This window comes from Diplotaxodon limnothrissa, linkage group LG16 (genome assembly GCF_057381915.1).
Source record: "Diplotaxodon limnothrissa isolate DT_005_m linkage group LG16, D_limnothrissa_male_GT1.1, whole genome shotgun sequence".
Taxonomy (NCBI): Eukaryota; Metazoa; Chordata; class Actinopteri; order Cichliformes; family Cichlidae; genus Diplotaxodon; species Diplotaxodon limnothrissa.
Window position 1 is genome coordinate 3,142,627 of NC_140611.1, and position 17,206 is coordinate 3,159,832.

Below are 17,206 nucleotides of genomic sequence, written 5' to 3' on the forward strand. Positions count from 1 at the left end.
ATATGACAACTTTTCTCATTCACACATGTACATCCTCACAATCTCTAGCCCCAGCACACAGTTCCAGACATGTTTGTGTGGCTGCTGAGCAACAACAAGCGTGTTGCATACGCCCGGGTTCGAACCAGAGACCTGCTGTACTCCAGCAGGCAGGAGGCCCGAGGAATTAACTGTGGCAAGGTCATAACCCTGTTTCTCAAGGTAAACTCACATACGCAGAACATGTCTTATCCATAGGAAGGCTTCCAGATGAAAAATAATCTCTGTGTGTGGATGTGTGTGTGTCTGTGTGCACGCAGCCTCCAGGTAAGCGTGTTGCAGGCTTATCAGTCCAAGCGAAACTGGATGTGTATCTGTGGTTTGGAGCTTGCAGGGACTCTAGCCACATGCTGGATAACCTGCCTGCAGGATTCACTCCAGCTACAGGGGGCGCTGATGCCAACAGCCCTCCCACACACTTGCACTGCGAAGGTGAGACTGAAGCTAACTTTTGCAGTGTCTATTTACCTTGTTTTATCTATTGTGCTTTTGCAGTGTACAGGCTTTCCATTTCTTTTGATCACTACCTAGAACCAGAAATCAGTCCATACTGACAAGACAGTTTCCTGCGTTATGATATGTAGAGACATGGAAAATATGTACATAGTTTCCAGGTCTAAAACATGAAACCAGTGTTTCAAATGGCTCATAGAATTCATTAAAAACACAACCCTATAATTGTCACGGACTCAACTCAACTTAAATAAAAGTGCTTAGGTGTAGAAACAAACACACTGATAAGTCACACCAGTCAGCTCAGGGCAGCCCCATGACTCACCAAGGGCTACTGGGCCCTTGAACAGCAAATACACATCATACCCCAAAACTTTCTGTTGTACTAGGACAAGGACATCTCATCTTGCATATGAAGCAGAGGAATAAGCTTGGCAGCTAAGAGACCATGGCCATAATGATGACAACTTGGTCACACCTAAGAAACTGGTACTATGATATGACTATATTTCAGTTCCCTGACAGGAGATTAGTCGACACAGAGTCTGAGTCAAGACTCAGCAGTAAGTCCAGGTCTACACAGCTGGTGGTTAGGTACTTCTTCTTGCGCCTATGTTGATGGTGAAGGGACTGAAGCAATCAGCACGAAGACCAGAGCTGTTTTGTCCAGTAGGCAACACTTCACCCGTTGCCTACTGGTGGTGGTCAGAGGGCCCGGTGGCGCCAGTGTCCGGCAGCCTCGCCTCTGTCAGTGCGCCCCAGGGTGGCTGTGGCTACAACGTAGCTGCCATCACCAGTGTGTGCATGTGTGTGTGAATGGGTGGATGACTGGTTGTGTAAAGCGCTTTGGGGTCCTTAGGGACTAGTAAAGTGCTATACAAACACAGGCCATTTACCATTTACCATGAATTTCAGTAATTCAAGTTTCAACAAAGACTTTTTAACAGCAGGACTCAGACCAAACCAGCACAACAGTATAATCGGTCTGCAGTGGTACCATGAGCTCACTTTTGAGAGTCTTAGCCACCTGTATTCCAGTCAGAGCAGCACCGAGCCCGAGAAGACAACTTCGTTTGAGATGACGGAGACACGGGATCTGGCCATCACGGGTGAAGTGTGAATATTTCCATGGAAACATGTGATCCTCAGATAAGTTACAGATTCATTAGTTTTTTCTGTGTCACAGAACACATGCACCTCAAAAGTGAGAGTTGGTGACTCTGTAACTCGTGGCATATTTCACCTTGGTAAGGTAGGTCCTGTCGGCTCCTTCTTCTACTCTGTTCAAGTGGCAAGAAGGGTACTGTGAGAGGTTCCTCCCAGCTAGTGTGGCCACACTGGCATGGTGTAGAAGACTGGGCAATGGTTATAACCCAAGGTATCATTGGGACAATCACTGCGTAGCCCAAGCATTGACTTTCATCATTGGCTTGATTAAAGAGTCAGCCGGAGCTAATGTGGTTGTAGGCAGGAAGTTGAGCCACAGGAAGTTGAGCAAAGGTCTTCACATACCTTACACCTAGGAATGAAGGCTAAGTGTACTGCCTGGTAGTAGGAGGCCATTTAGGGGAGTCATGGTGAGTCACATGGTGAGGTTTGAAACAACTCCTACTAGTCTACCACTCGATACTGGTTAGCACTCTAACTAAACTGGAAAGATTTAAAGTAAATTTGGGATGAAATATGGCAGAGAAGCTAACCCTAGAAGCTAACGGTATAACGAGTCAAGTGGGCTCACTGCCCCCTGAGTCGGCTGCACCAACCCACCACGCCATGCTTTTTGACCCGGTAAGTAGTCCTGTGACGACACATCGTTTATTCAGTTCTTTGGTCTGATGCAGAGCAGCCTGTGTTGCCCTCCAAAGTCACTGACACCTGCAGAGATGGTGTTCAACAGAAGGTACAAAGAACTCACCTTCAACAGTTGAAAACAAAGGCGGCTGATACCCCAGGGAAGCCTTGAACGATGAGAGCCCTGCAGCTAGCTGGGAAGGATTGGAGGACACCACACACCAGCTCGCTGCTGGTCTGCAGGGAAAACCAGAGGAAAGACTAGCCAGGGGTCCTGGGACAGTGCAAAACTCTTTCCATATACTGGAGGTGAACTGGGGACCACAATCCGACACGATATCGATGGTTGTTGGTGTGAGACAATCATTTATCGTCTGGATCTTTGCTGGGTCAGCCCTAATTTGTCCTTTCTCAACAATGTAGCTTAAAAAGGAGACGGAGTCAACGTGAAACTTTCTCTCCCTCCACAGATAGGTTATCTAGGAGATGCTGCAGCACCAAACGGATATGTGACTCGTGTAAAGAAAGAGATTTGGGAAAAATCAGAATGTCATCTAAATAAATGAAAACAAACCTATTGAGGTAGTGTCTTAGCACGTCGTTGAGCAGGGCTTGGAAAACGCTCACCAGCTGAGCTTCCTGTTGGACAAGAGAGTGCTGAACGGAGTCCAAGCACTCTGTCATAACCTTTGAGCAGACGGACTCAAAAGCGAGACCCAGGATGCCAGTTCAGCGAATTTATTTACAGTGAAGTGCAGGTACTATTTACAGTGTCTATCAAAAGGGGAAAAATCCACAGTCTCTATTTACAATAGTCCGGTAGATTTATCCTCCGTCTTCAAACAGGACGGTGAAACGGGATCCTCTCCTCTGAACAGAACCGTCCACGAGACAAACATATCAGTCTCCTGGACAGAAGAAAGGATGGATGAGGAAAAGGGAACATGGAAATAGGTAAACAGACTTACAGATTGGAGGTGAGTATCTACTGCAGTTGGTTTAACGCTCAAGCGATGGCTGAAAGAACGTCCTCTGTATTTAAAGGAACGTCAGATGAGGAACAGGTGAGTTGATTACTGCAGGTGTGTCACTGGTCAGAGGGAGGAGACCCAGGGGGATCGTGCCCCTGGAAGATGTGGTGTGGTTATCGCATACACGCACATACACAGAGAGAAAAGAGAGAGCCGAGGGAGAGATGGCAGGAGTATCAGGAGGAATGCATGATCATGACAACTCAACTGCATTGAATTAAATGTTTCCTTCTGAAAGCAAAACTCTTGTAATACACATGGAAATAATTCAACTACAGCAATTTATGTGTACCCACCATTTAGAGACAACGTTGACATTGCACCTGTAGTAAACCCTAACAATAACTTTTTAACAAACTTTCAGTTTTGTTCTGGACCAGGCAGTTCATCCTTAAGGTTTTACATTTCCAGCTGTGTCTGTGTGTCTGCAGAGCAGCATCAGTTCCAGTTGAGGTGCCACATGTATCAGGCTCGTGGCCTGATCGCTGCTGACAACACTGGCTTGTCAGATCCCTTTGCTCGAGTCACCTTTCTGTCACACAGTCAAACCACCAATGTAAGTGTGTGTGTGTGTGTGTGTGTGTGTGTGTGTGTGTGTGTGTGTGTGTGTGTGTGTGTGTGTGTGTGGAAAAAAATTAAAGGAACACTTAGAAAAAAGATCTCCGCAGGGAAAAATAATGTGGTATCTACACTAATATGCACTGAGTAATGTGTTAGTAACAGCAAGATGCCACGACCTACAGAGGGCTGATTTCAAAGACCCCAAACACCAAAGTAATAAAAGGAAATCAAAACGATGCAACAGTTCTGTAAAGGTTCTCAATCATGCAGGTCGTGGCGATCTAAAGAGCTTGGAAAGAAAAGCGACCAGACTTCTTTAAGTTTCTTGAAGATGTTCACCTGTCATCCGAGAAGCTTCTTCAGTTCTAAGAGCAATTGGTAGAGCGTCCCAGATTTGGCACCATGAAGCCCCAGAGGCATTTGCTGTTTGCATCTAGAGACTGATTAAAAAGTATTCCTTTAATATTTTTGAGCAGTATATTTTGTCTGTTTATAACATGTGTTTCCATTTGTGGAAAGATGATAATTAGGTAATAGATGATAACATGGTTCATTATAATATGTCCAAATGGTGGTCAGACGGTTAAAAGTTTAAAATGGACACACAGTGCTTTACAGATGTGTATGGGACTATGTAGCCATAAATACTCCTTCATGGCAGCAATATGTCCTGGTTGGCTTCGTTCGGTAGGTTAATGTGCCCTGCCAAATTGTAAATGTCAAATTCAAGTACCCCAGTCTGACTCAACATTTGAGGATATGCTGGAAAAGCAGTTCTGTTCCAGGAAGGTCCAGGACCTTCCTGGACTTCCAGAATTTGCTGCTTTTGTTTGCTTTCAAGCTGGTCGTGTCCAAGTCTGATTTGCTTGGTGATACTGTGTTGTCAGATTATCAGTCAGACTCTCAGTCCTACATGGAATCAGTGTTTGCCAATGAGCCATCTGCTGCTGAGTGGAGATTTGCAGTATATCCAGCGAGAGCCACCACATATCCTCATAGAGGTGTATGATGACGACGCATTGGTAATCCCTAATTCAAATAAAAGACTCAATCAAGTTATTTGAACTATTATTTTTAGCTATGTTCCTGCCTGACTCTCCCCTCTCTGAGCTCACTCTGGTGTGTGCAGGGAAAGGCTGAGTATCTGGGTGCCACAGTGGCAGTGCCCGAGGTCTGTCTGTCCTCTGCTCCCTACACACCTCCAACTCTCCAGTACAACGCTCTGCACTGTGGCAGCCAGCCAGGGGGAGAATTGCTGGCTGCATTTGAATTGCTGCAGGTCAGTCTTTTAAATAACCATACATGCTCCATCATAATATTGCATGAGTGACTCCTGACTTATTATGATTGTGTAGATCTCACACTCTGAACAGCAGAGTCTGCCAGACTTAGAGGAACAAGATGGAGGCATCTACACAGTTCCTGCATATATCAGGCCTGTCCTCAGCACCTACAGACTAGAGGTTTGAGTACATGAATGTGTGCACGTGTCTGGATTTGAGACTAGTAACCCTATCTTTTTTCTCACCCCCCCAAATAAATATATAAAAACTGTATTTTTTCAATAGGTATTATTCTGGGGTCTGAGGGAACTGAAGAAAGTCCAACTTCTGTCTGTGGATAGGCCACAGGTACAAACACAATCTTTACAATGTACCTGTGTTCTCTCTAGGACCTGATATGCTGGTGTCCAGGATCACAATATGCTTAATTAATATCTGCCAGATATTAATACTTAATATCTGCCTTTCTCTAGGTCATTATAGAGTGTGCTGGTAAGACGTTACGCTCTTCTGTTATTCAGAAGTACAAGTCCAACCCAAACTTCACCACACTCGTTGATGCCATCGAGCTGGTAAGACAAACAGATCTCTAACATTTTAAAACTGGAGCCCAGCCATTACCCAGGGCTGCTACTGATTTTCATTTTGCATCAATGATTTTCAAATAATCAAGATGTGATTGAAGTTCAGACTTTCAGTATTATTCAGTAAACTAATTAGGAATTCGATCCATTTTAAACAGTACAGTGTAGTGTGGGTTATAGTATCTCAGTTTATATCAGCAAATATAGCACAAGATACAAAACTGTTTGACGTCATTACTACACAACATGATCTGGTTGACTGCTGTCCATTTAATATCATATTGTTTTACTCACTGCTTACTTTATTTTTTTAAATAACTCTGTAATTACTTAACGTGCATTACTACCTTCACAGTAAACACAGGTGAGACCCAAGTGCTGCTACCAATGCCACAGTCAGAAAGTAGCTCAGCTGGAAGGTCAAGTTTGTGACCTCTACCGAATCCTGGAGAATTAACTTCTGACAGATTCATTCTTCATTTCGAAGCAAGTCGTGTTATTTCCGTTCACAAAGAGGACACATGGTCCAAGTTTTGGAGCCAAGTCTCGAGTGCACACCTGTACCATGCAAACACTTTTTCTGTAACATTTTTTCTAAAATCAGAACACAATTTGGTAAAAAAGTTATTTCATTTAGTAACCATCAACAGCTCTTTAGAGACTGGCATTTTTCTCTGAAATGTACTAAAATCACTCGACTACTCAAGAACAAATAATGTAGTCGTAGTTATAAACTTTTTTTTCCAAAATATTTGGACAAAATATATAACTGAATTAATACTTAATAATCAACTGACTGTACTTGTGATACGTAACCATCTCAGGACCTGTCATGCAGTCATTGAGACTTTCAGTCTTAGTTCTACTCGATCTCACGGCTACTTTTAATTTCTATCACAGAATTCCACAACATTTCTTTATTTAGCACAAGACCCTTTAAAGTCTTTAAAGTCTTGCAAAAACTAAAAGGGAAATGCGACACATATGGCACGATCCTGGGTCTTATGACCCAGCGGTTTTTCTTGTGTTTTGTCATTTTGTATTGAGTCCACCTTGTCAGTTTACAGTCCTTGTCCCTCGGTGGATATGTTTAGCTTTTGGTTGTTAGATCTCCCCGTGTCTTTGCTCCTGTATCTTCCTCTGTGTATCTGTGTTCATATAGCTCTGAGTTCCTGCGCCTTGTTTCCCCTCGTGTTTTATTCCATGTTTCCCCAGCCGTTATCTCTGTGCCCTCTCTCTCTGCATCTCTGTGTTCTTCCTGTGCTACGTTTAAGGTCCACGTACTGGGTCAGTATTTTCAGTTCCGTGTCCTTCCTGTCTCGTTGTGCGTAATTGTCCTCAGCTGTGCTCGCCGTGTGTTCCCACATCCCTCATTACCTTCTGTGTATTTATGTCAGAATCTCCCTCTGTTCTGAGTCGCGTCGTCCCTCGGTGTTGTGTGCATTTCCCCGTGGTTTACCCGTGCCTCCTTGTGAGTTAGTTTTAGTTTGTCCCAGTATAGTTTCGTATTGCCCTTTGCCTCTCTGTTAATAAAGTTTTGTTTTCCGTTTACGAGTTCAGCGTTTAGGTCCAATCCTGCCTGCCTGACAATATACACTGATACATAGGAACATTTACCCATATCTAAGAACATAACAACCAAGCCGTTATCAACCGTCATATATTCATGTTCAAGCTGTCTTCAAGTGAATCCATGATCATTTTCAAGTTTTATAGCTGCAGCTTTTTGAAATTCTAACATCCTAGAAATCACAAGACTTTCCACATTCACTGCATCAGGACAAATTCAAGATTTCATACAAAATGGAAATCAACTTGTTTTCCGCAGACACCCACATGTTCTTATTAACCCTCTCGAAGCAGTAGTTAAAAACTAACAACCTGATTACCCCACATACATAATGTATGAGTGTTTTTTTACTCAGAAGTACCACTTCAGGACTTGGTTGTGTATTAGCAACAAAAAGTTTAATTTGAGCCTGAGAGGGTTAAACATATTCTCTGTTATATCGAGATCCCTCCACCCTGTTACATATTCCGTATGTATGGGGTAGGACCCCCCCTGGGTCCTGGCATGTGGATACTTCTTTAAGACACTCTGGCTGGCCTGGCCACGCCCACAGCTTACCTATAAAACAGCTGTGCGACCTGAAACCGGTGATCATTTGATCTGCACTTATCCCATACACATGGAATATGTAGGAGTGAAGCCTCTGTTACTCAGTGAACCAAGGTTACAGAGTAACCGTACGTTCTCAGGTATCTGTGATTATTTCCACATGATGTGGCTGTATGACTAATATGCCCTGCTGTATATGTAGCCCTTAATGTAGCCACATACATAGCTAATAATAACAATAATACTAAAAATAATATTATTATAAGATTTTTTAGTAATAGGATTAAATTTGGAGCCTCTATTCTAAAGAGTTTTCTTTTTATTGTTGTGTTTTTAGAAAAAACAAATTAGACAGATTCAGATTGGATCAGGCCCAGAGTTTATTTCCCAGCTCATGCTGTCTGGATCTGTTCATAATCGCTTCATTTTTCCAGACACAGTCTGCTTACTACACTAAAAATGTCTCATCCTCCCAAAACTAAAATCTAATGTTTAAGATCTCTAAAACCTAAGACATGTCTCAGGCTCATGTCTCATGGCTTCACTGATTAACAGAGGGGGCAAAATTAAAGCCATAGTGTACTTAAGAAGAAGTACAAATACTTGTGTTTCTTAAATAACTAATCATTTGATTCAGGTGTGTTGACCCAGGGTAATGTCTATCCTGCAGGACACCGGCACTCGAGGCCTGGAGTTGCCCACCCCTGCTTTATGTAATGTAACTCTGACCACGAACACCACAGCCACAATAAAGATGGGTCTAAAAATCTATATTATTTATTTATTACTGATGCTCATTAGGGAAACAAAGACAGTAGACACTATTAGAAACCTTTCGTACAGAAAACTCAGGGTTAACGCTGAAGTAGCTCAGAAAGAGAAGATACGAGATGACGTTGGAGGAGCAGAATCCAAAAGAGGCTGAACAAACCTGTTGTCAACTAAGCAAGGAGTTAAAGGCACATCCATCCATCCATCCATCTTCATCCGCTTTATCCGAGGCCGGGTCGCGGGGGCAGCAGCCTAAGCAGAGAAGCCCAGGACTCCTCCTCCCCAGCCACCTCCTCCAGCTTATCCGGGGGAATACCAAGGTGTTCCCAGGCCAGCCGAGAGATATAATCTCTCCAGCGTGTCCTGGGTCTGCCCCGGGGCCTCCTCCCGGTGGGACATGCCTGGAACACCTCACCCAGGAGGCGCCCAGGAGGCATCCTTGTCAGATGTCCGAACCACCTCAGCTGGCTCCTTTCGATGTGGAGCAGCAGCGACTCTACTCTGAGCCCCTCCCGGATGGCCGAACTTCTCACCCTATCTCTAAGGGAGAGGCCAGCCACCCTTCAGAGGAAGCTCATTTCTGCCGCTTGTATCCGCGATCTCGTTCTTTCGGTCACTACCCACAGCTCGTGGCCATAGGTGAGGGTAGAGACGTAGATCGACCGGTAAAATTTTTATTTTTTTTTTATTTTTTGTGTCCCGTTTGGATCTTTAGCCATCAGAATTGTTGTCTTAAGGCCAAGAAAGATGCCAAGCGGATTTATTTTACCAAGTGGATCATCATGGCCTTGCCATATTGGTCCATTTGATTGACCTTTATTATAATTATGAATTTATTTTATTTTCAGTTGCTACAAACGGGACAGACATGACTGGGGGATAGGACAGGGGGAAAGAATGAAAGAAAGAGAGGGAGAGAAAGAAAACCAAAGGGGAGAAGAGACGGTGAGAAGGGGGGGAAGAAAGAAAAAAAAACAAACAAACAACAACAAAAAAACAAACACCTGGGTCACCTGTATGGAGAAAAAAAACAGAAGAGAAAGCAAGCAACAAAGAGCAACATAATAAAAAACACGGCACCATCACAATAGACTAGCTAGCAGTAGGTATCAGTAGATGCTAAGTAATAAACGATATTGTGCAGCACGCAAGATAGACAGCGTACAATGTGCTTTGAGGCAGCAGCCAAGAAAGCTGTAGTCCGCGTCTGTGAAGACCCGTGTGTACACCTGTGTGGATCAGCATGCTTGCATTCCACAGGTTTCTCCATGTAATGATCTGCTAGGGAGTGTGGGGGGGCCACAGCCCCGTCCTCCAGGGCATGAAGCAGGTATGGAGGAGATCAAAACTCCAGACATCCAGAGGCCCCCAGAACACAAGAGACCAAGGAAGACCAACAGAGGGGCAGCCGCACCACTGTCCCAGAAAGAGCTGAGGAGAGTCCCAGATGAGGGCTCACTCAGCAGCCGCGGAGCAGAAGCCAGGAGGAGTTGCAGTGACGCGCCCGTGAGCTCCGCCGGCAGCCAGCCGTGCCTGAGTGACCGAGCCCCAGGCCGAGAGGCCGGGGGCACCCCACCTCCGAAGTGGCCCGAGCGAGCCCCAGGCTCCAGGCCCCGATAAGCGGCCGCCAAGGAGTGAGCCGGTGTGTACCCGGACGCCCACCCCCAGACACAAAGAACCACCAACGCACCGACACCTGAGGGGGTCCGCCACTGGCAGGGGAAGTGGTGGTGGGTGGAGATAGGCCTCCAAACCTTGGAGGGCCTGAGATGTCCCCAGAGAGGTGGTGCCTGACACCCAACCTGACATATAGACACAGACATACAGGCACACACAGACACAAACATCCATTCCCACCCTCATGCTCTCATATGCACTTACTCCACACTCAACCAACGTGGAGACAGACATAAAGAGACGCTGTACACACGATCACACTCCCCAAGCGTACTCTACAAACCGGGTCTAGGTGCCCCCGCCCCTGGAGGGGGGAACTGCACCCAGACCCAGGTGGTGTTACCCTTTTCCCTGCGGTGGGGAGAGGCAGACCGCCCCGACTCCGCAGCAGCAGGGAGGCCCCACACTCCAGACCGCAGTCGGACGGCCAACTCCTCCTCCTAGCCCCCCCCGCAGAGAATGGGGGTGAGAGAAGACTCCAAACCTCCCTCCACCCGCTCATTGTAATGTTGATGCATGTGTGTTCTAAGGTGCATTTAAAACCCAGGAGGGCTTGGAGCTACCTGCCAGAGAGCAGCAGGTGAGCGCATAGTCCCTCCTGCTAGCCCTCAATGTCTACGTGTATTTAAAATTGAGAGGTGGGCAACGACGCCAGGGGTGAGGTGTACACCCTGATGGTAATTTGGATTCCGTGTATCGTGCCCACCCCCAAGATCCTATATGTATTTGTAATGAGAGTGTGAGTAATGTGAATGTCTAAGTTGTGGGATAAAATTGAGGCAGAGGCAGCCAGAAGGGGACAGGGGGGGGGGGGGGGGGGGGGGGTAGCCTCCTCTGCACCCTGGTGACATACCCCTACTCCAAGGCCCTGCATGTGTGGGTGGTTGTGGTGGAGCGGGAGGAGGGAGGCAGCTGGAGATGGGGAGGGAAGGAAGGGAGGGGCAGGTGACCCCTCCCTGGGGCCAGCTCCCCCGCTGACCCCAGTAGGCACTCCCATACTCCGCGACCCGCCAGGGAAAGGGGGCCCGGTAAATTGAGAGCTTCGCTTTTACACTCAGCTCCCTCTTCACCACGACGGACCGGTGCAGCGTCTGCATTACTGCAGCTGCAGCCCCAATCCGTCTGTCGATCTCCCTTCTCCCATCACTCGCGAACAAGACCCCGAGATACTTGAACTCCTCCACTTGGGGCAGGAACTCATCCCTGACCTGGAGTGGGCACTCCACCCTTTTCCGGCTGAGAACCATGGCCTCAGATTTGGAGGTGCTGATCCTCATTCCCGCTGCTTCACACTCGGCTGCGAACCGTTCCAGTGCGAGCTGGAGGCCATCACCCGATGAAGCCAACAGAACCACATCATCTGCAAAAATCAGAGATGAGATTCTGAGGCCACCAAAGCGAAAGCCCTCCGCCACTTGGCTGCGCCTAGAAATCCTGTCCATAAAAATTATGAACAGAACCGGAGACAAAGGGCAGCCCTGGCGGAGCCCATCACCCACCGGGAACGAGTCCGACTTATTGCCGGCAATGCGAACCAAGCTCTTGCAACAGTTGTATAGGGATCGAATGGCCCGTAGCAATGGGCCAGACACCCCATACTCCCACAACACCTCCCACAGGACACCCCGAGGGACACAGTCGAATGCCTTCTCCAAGTCCACAAAACACATGTAGACTGGTTGGGCAAACTCCCATGCACCCTCAAGTATCCTCGAGAGGATAAAGAGCTGGTCCAGTGTTCCACGACCAGGACGAAAACCGCATTGTTCCTCCTGTATCCGAGGTTCGACTAGCGGACGAACTCTCCTTTCCAGCACCCTGGCATAGACTTTCCCAGGGAGGCTGAGCAGTGTGATCCCCCTGTAGTTGGAACACACCCTCCGGTCCCCCTTCTTAAAGATGGGGACCACCATCCCGGTCTGCCAGTCCACAGGTACTGCCCCTGATCTCCACGCAACATTGCAGAGGCGTGTCAACCAGGACAGCCCTACAACGTCCAGAGCCTTCAGGAACTCGGGGCGGACCTCATCAACACCAGGGGCTCTGCCACCAAGGAGTTGTTTAACTGGCTCAGTGACCTCGCCCCCGGAAATTGGCGGGTCATTCCCCTCATCCCCAGACTCTGCTTCCTCCTCGGAAGACGTGTCAGTGGGATTAAGGAGGTCCTCGAAGTATTCCTTCCACCGCCTGACAATTTTCTCAGTCGTCAGCAAATTAAAGTTAAAGGCACAAATACAAGGAATTCAATTCAGTTTTATTTATGTTATGTATATAACAATAATCCCATCAAGGCACTTTTATTGTAAGGAAAGAAACTACACAATAGAGTGAAAACCCCAACAAATGACTCCCTATGAGCAAGCACATAAACACAAGGTTAAATTTCAACAGCACATAGTAAAGAACCACAATGGTCTAAAATACAGAAGAAACCTCAAATCTCAAAACCTGGAGCCAGAGAGCACGACAGGACTGTTGGGTTTTCTCTCTATTGTTGAAGGGTATTTACCAATATAAAGTGTCTTGAGGTGACAGGTGGTGTGACTTGGTGGTCTGTAAATTGAATCAGCTATGATGAGGAAATACTGACCTATTTCTGCATCGACTGAATTTGTGAAAAACACAACCGTGTAACTGTGTACAACTTAAAAACCTGCACTCTGTTACTGTTCTGTAGGAGTTACCAGAAAATGAACATCTCCATCCTCCGCTCAGTATCACGGTTGTTGACTGGCGTGCTTTTGGTCGCAGTACGCTTGTTGGGAACCACATCATCAACAACCTCAAAGCTTTCAAACCGATTCCACTTCCAGCCCTTCCTGCACCCATACAGACACACAAACCACCCAAAGACATCAGCACCCCTGGACCTGCCATGACAGTAGAGCCACACAGTGCTGAGGGTAATGCTAGTGTGTGTATTTGTTCATTACATAATTATTGGTTATGACATGCATATTAATTCAACTAGTTATGATCCATATGCATTATGGAGAACAGTGGCAGTCTTGCAGAGGATGGTATTTTGCTGAGACTTTGGAAAAGATCACCTGACACAAAAGTACATAAAGAATACAAATGAACCACAAAATGACTATAAAGAGGTAAAAACAACAACAACAACAATGCAATTATTTCCACTGATGGCTGTAGAGGGTCAAAAGCAGCCACTACATTTTCCTGTAGAACTGACCATTCTTGTACAAAGCACGCATTGTGCTAGATTAACAACTTGCTTAATGAATAATTACTTAATTCATATTTAATTAAAGGACAATTAGACTGTGGTTCACGTAATAGAAATACCCTTTTTGGTCAACCTAGACAGACTGAATTACCTGATGTGTCCATGTGCCGTTTGTCCGATTCCCTCCTTCCACAAAGATTTTCTTTTGAGGATATTTCCAATAGTAGGTTCACATGACAGCATCCTAAAAGCTGCCTCTTGTCCACCAGGACGGTCACAGGATTCTCCAGAGACTAGTTCGGCTGTAGCAGTGGCTAACCAAGATTTCCGGATCACTGTAGAGGATGAACCCCTACCACCCGCTCCACCACCTGCTCCACCCATTCCTAAGCAAGAAGCCAGGAAGAAGAAGATGATAGTTAGTTCACACAATAAAAAATGTTTCTGTCAGTCACATAAACTGCTCTCTATACATTTTTCAAATATGTATACATGTTTTAAATCCAGGAGAGCAAGACAAAGTCCACCCGTAGTCGTTCCACCAAACGCAGGAAGCGGACTATCGCAGATGAATCAGCTGAGAGTGTCATCGACTGGTGGTCCAAATACTACGCCTCAGTAGAGAGAGAGGTGTCTAAGATTGCTGGGCTGTTGTCTAAAAAGATCAAACAATTATTTAAGTAATTTTAAAATGTGATGTGAACATATGCTTCCCTGATTATGTTCCAGATCAAACGACGGGACAACTCTCCATTTTCTGAGGTCTCCAAAGGTACATATGATCAGTGCTTTTTGAGCAGCTGCTTGTGTTTTGTTCAGGGTCAAGGGTCAGTATTAGAGGACCGGCTCCCTATTTTGCAAGGTGTGAGTGACACAGTTTACAAAATTTGGGAAAATTGAAAAATCTGAAATTATCAAATTGGGTAAAAACTCAATCTTATAAGATACCTCTCCTCTCTCCCAGTTTGGATTCAGGATAATGGTATCCAGATTTTGCATAAAAAGCTTATAGTTGGGGTCTGATCACTCTTTTCACTTTGCACATGTTTACAGACAACTTCTGGACGTTTACATCGATATTAGTAATTATTAAACTGTCTCTCTCCCATAGTGTGCCTTTTGTCCTGCCTCCCTCTGCTGTCTTCTCTTTCCCCTCATCCCAACCGGTCGCAGAACAGAGCTGCCCCTCCCAAAGTTCTATCAGTGCTTCCTTCCTGTTGAAAAGGAGTTTCTCCATCGTTGCTAAGTACTTGCTCATAGTTGATCGTCTGAGTGTTCAGGTTTTCCCTGGAGTGTTGTAGGATCTTTACCCTACAATAGACGAGGAACAATTTCAGAAATGTGCCTTGTGTGAACTGAATAATGTGCAGAAAATAGCCTCTAACCACTCTCAGTCATTCTTCTTGTGATTTGATTGTGAGAAAAAGTATTTTTGACCCACCATCTTAAGTGTCTGGACCATATATAAAAAATGAGAACACAAAATTGAAGCCAACATTTTCAGTTTCTAGGTGCTACCATGTTGCATTTTTGGAGTCTGCACAGTGGGGACTTGAGGTGGAGTCGTGGAACTCTTTATGTAGCCTGGTTACTCCGTTTCCAGTTTAATCTCAATTTAAATTTGTAATGCCTCAAAAATCCTAAAAGTTCTAACAAAATATGACTATCAAATTCAAATTCAAATTCAAATTTTATTTGTCACACACACACAACCATACACAGTATGACATGGGGGTGAAATGCTTGTAGCTGTACAATGCCCGACCATTAAATGACAGAAGAAAAGTTTTACAATATTTACAATTTACAGTTTACTACAAAAATTTACAAATTAACTTAGGAATTTACAGTAAAGAATGTGCAAATAGCAGAAGAGATTATAAAGATAAGGATTATAAATTATAGGAATTATAGGATTATAGGAAATGGGTGGTGGTGCGTGTGGTGACGTGTGGGAGAGTCCAGTCCTACACCTGGTTCAGGCCCCGAATAGCCTGGGGGAAGAAGCTCCTCCTCATTCTCTCTGTTTTGGCCTTAAGGGAGCGGAAGCGCTTCCCAGACCTCAACAGTGAGAAGAGTCCATTGTTGGGATGGGAGAGGTCCATCATAATCTTCCTAGCTTTGGACTTGCACCGCTTGGTGTAGATGGACAGCAGGTCAGGGAGCTCTGATTGAATGATGCGTTCGGCTGAGCGCACCACCCTTTGCAGATCTCGTCTGTCCTGCTTGGTGCTGTTCCCAAACCAGGTGCAGATGTTTGCCGTCAGGACGCTCTCGATGGTGCAGGAGTAGAAGTTCTTGAGCACCTTCAGTGGCAGATGGAAGTCTCTAAGTCTTCTGAGGAAGAAGAGACGCTGACGGGCTTTCTTAACCAGGGTGTTGATGTGGCAGGACCATGACAGGTCCTGAGTGATGTGGACACCCAGGTATCGGAAACTGTCCACTCTCTCCACTGGCGTGCCACTGATGATGAGGGGTTTGTAATTCCTCGCCTGCTTTGTAGTGAAGTCCACGATCAGCTCCTTAGTCTTGCTGATGTTTAGGAGGAGGTTATTCTCCTGGCACCAGGTCTCCAGGTTCCTAATCTCCTCCAGGTAGGCCGTCTCGATGTTGTCGGAGATCAGGCCCACAACAGCAGTGTCGTCAGCAAACTTGACAATGGAGGTGGTGTCGGATGTGGCTACACAGTCATAAGTGTACAGTGAGTACAGCAGGGGGCTTAAAACACAGCCCTGAGGCACTCCAGTGCTGAGTGAGATGGAGGGGGAGACTTGTTTTCCTACCCTCACTGATTGGGGTCTGTCTGTGAGGAAGTTGAGGATCCACTGACACAGTGATGAGCTGAGTCCTAGATCCGTCAACTTGGTGAAAAGCTTAGAGGGAATTATTGTGTTGAATGCTGAACTGTAGTCCACGAACAGCATCCTAACATAATTCCCTCTGCCAGTGTCCAGGTGACTCAGGGATGTGTGGAGCAGGTGAGATATGGCATCGTCTGTGGAACGATTAGTCCGGTAAGCAAACTGAAGTGAGTCGATGGTGGGAGGAAGTGAAGAAGTGATGTGATCTCTCATCAGTCTTTCAAAACACTTCATCACAATTGAAGTCAGTGCTACTGGACGGTAGTCATTGTGGCAAGCGGGCTGTTGTTTCTTTGGAACAGGGACAATAATGGACTGTTTGAAGCACGTGGGAACCACAGCTTGGGCCAGGGAGAGGTTGAAGATCTCCGTGAACACCGGTGCTAGTTGATCAGCGCAGGCTCTAAGGACCCGGCCAGGGATTGCATCTGGTCCTGCTGCCTTCCTGGTGTTCACCCTCCTGAAGGTGTTCCTCACGGCATGCTCTGTGATGACGAATGCATTTTCTTCACTGGTGCACTCCGAGCGCGCGCAGCCGTTTGTTGTTTTAATTGCTGCGGCGTCGAAGCGAGCATAAAACGTGTTCAGCTCATCAGCCAGTGAAGCATCTGCATTCATCATTGAAGAAGCTGGTCGTTTATAGTCCGTTATAGTCCGCAGTCCTTTCCACAGGCTCCTAGAGTCGCACTGTCGTAGCTGTGACTCTAGTTTTTCCCCGTAGCTCCGCTTTGCCTTTCGGACCGCGCTGCGCACGTTGTAGGACGCAGCCTTGTATAGGTCCATATTACCGGAGACAAGCCCTTCATTGTAGGCAGCGGTGCGTGATCTCAGAGCGTCGCGGATGTTTTT

The 17,206-nt window shown here is 46.2% G+C and overlaps 1 protein-coding gene across 1 annotated transcript in view; it reads left to right on the forward strand.

The window, feature by feature from the left end:
- fer1l6 (fer-1 like family member 6) overlaps positions 1 to 17,206 on the forward strand; it is a 74,503-nt gene that overhangs the window by 43,087 nt on the left and 14,210 nt on the right. The window contains exons 19-30 of the mRNA XM_085374006.1: positions 49 to 201; positions 300 to 471; positions 3,746 to 3,870; positions 4,763 to 4,897; positions 5,005 to 5,154; positions 5,231 to 5,338; positions 5,444 to 5,506; positions 5,632 to 5,730; positions 12,987 to 13,212; positions 13,766 to 13,914; positions 14,004 to 14,126; positions 14,226 to 14,268. Of these exons, the coding sequence (XP_085230132.1) occupies positions 49 to 201; positions 300 to 471; positions 3,746 to 3,870; positions 4,763 to 4,897; positions 5,005 to 5,154; positions 5,231 to 5,338; positions 5,444 to 5,506; positions 5,632 to 5,730; positions 12,987 to 13,212; positions 13,766 to 13,914; positions 14,004 to 14,126; positions 14,226 to 14,268 (1,546 nt within the window). The remainder of the gene's footprint in view (positions 1 to 48; positions 202 to 299; positions 472 to 3,745; positions 3,871 to 4,762; positions 4,898 to 5,004; positions 5,155 to 5,230; positions 5,339 to 5,443; positions 5,507 to 5,631; positions 5,731 to 12,986; positions 13,213 to 13,765; positions 13,915 to 14,003; positions 14,127 to 14,225; positions 14,269 to 17,206) is intronic.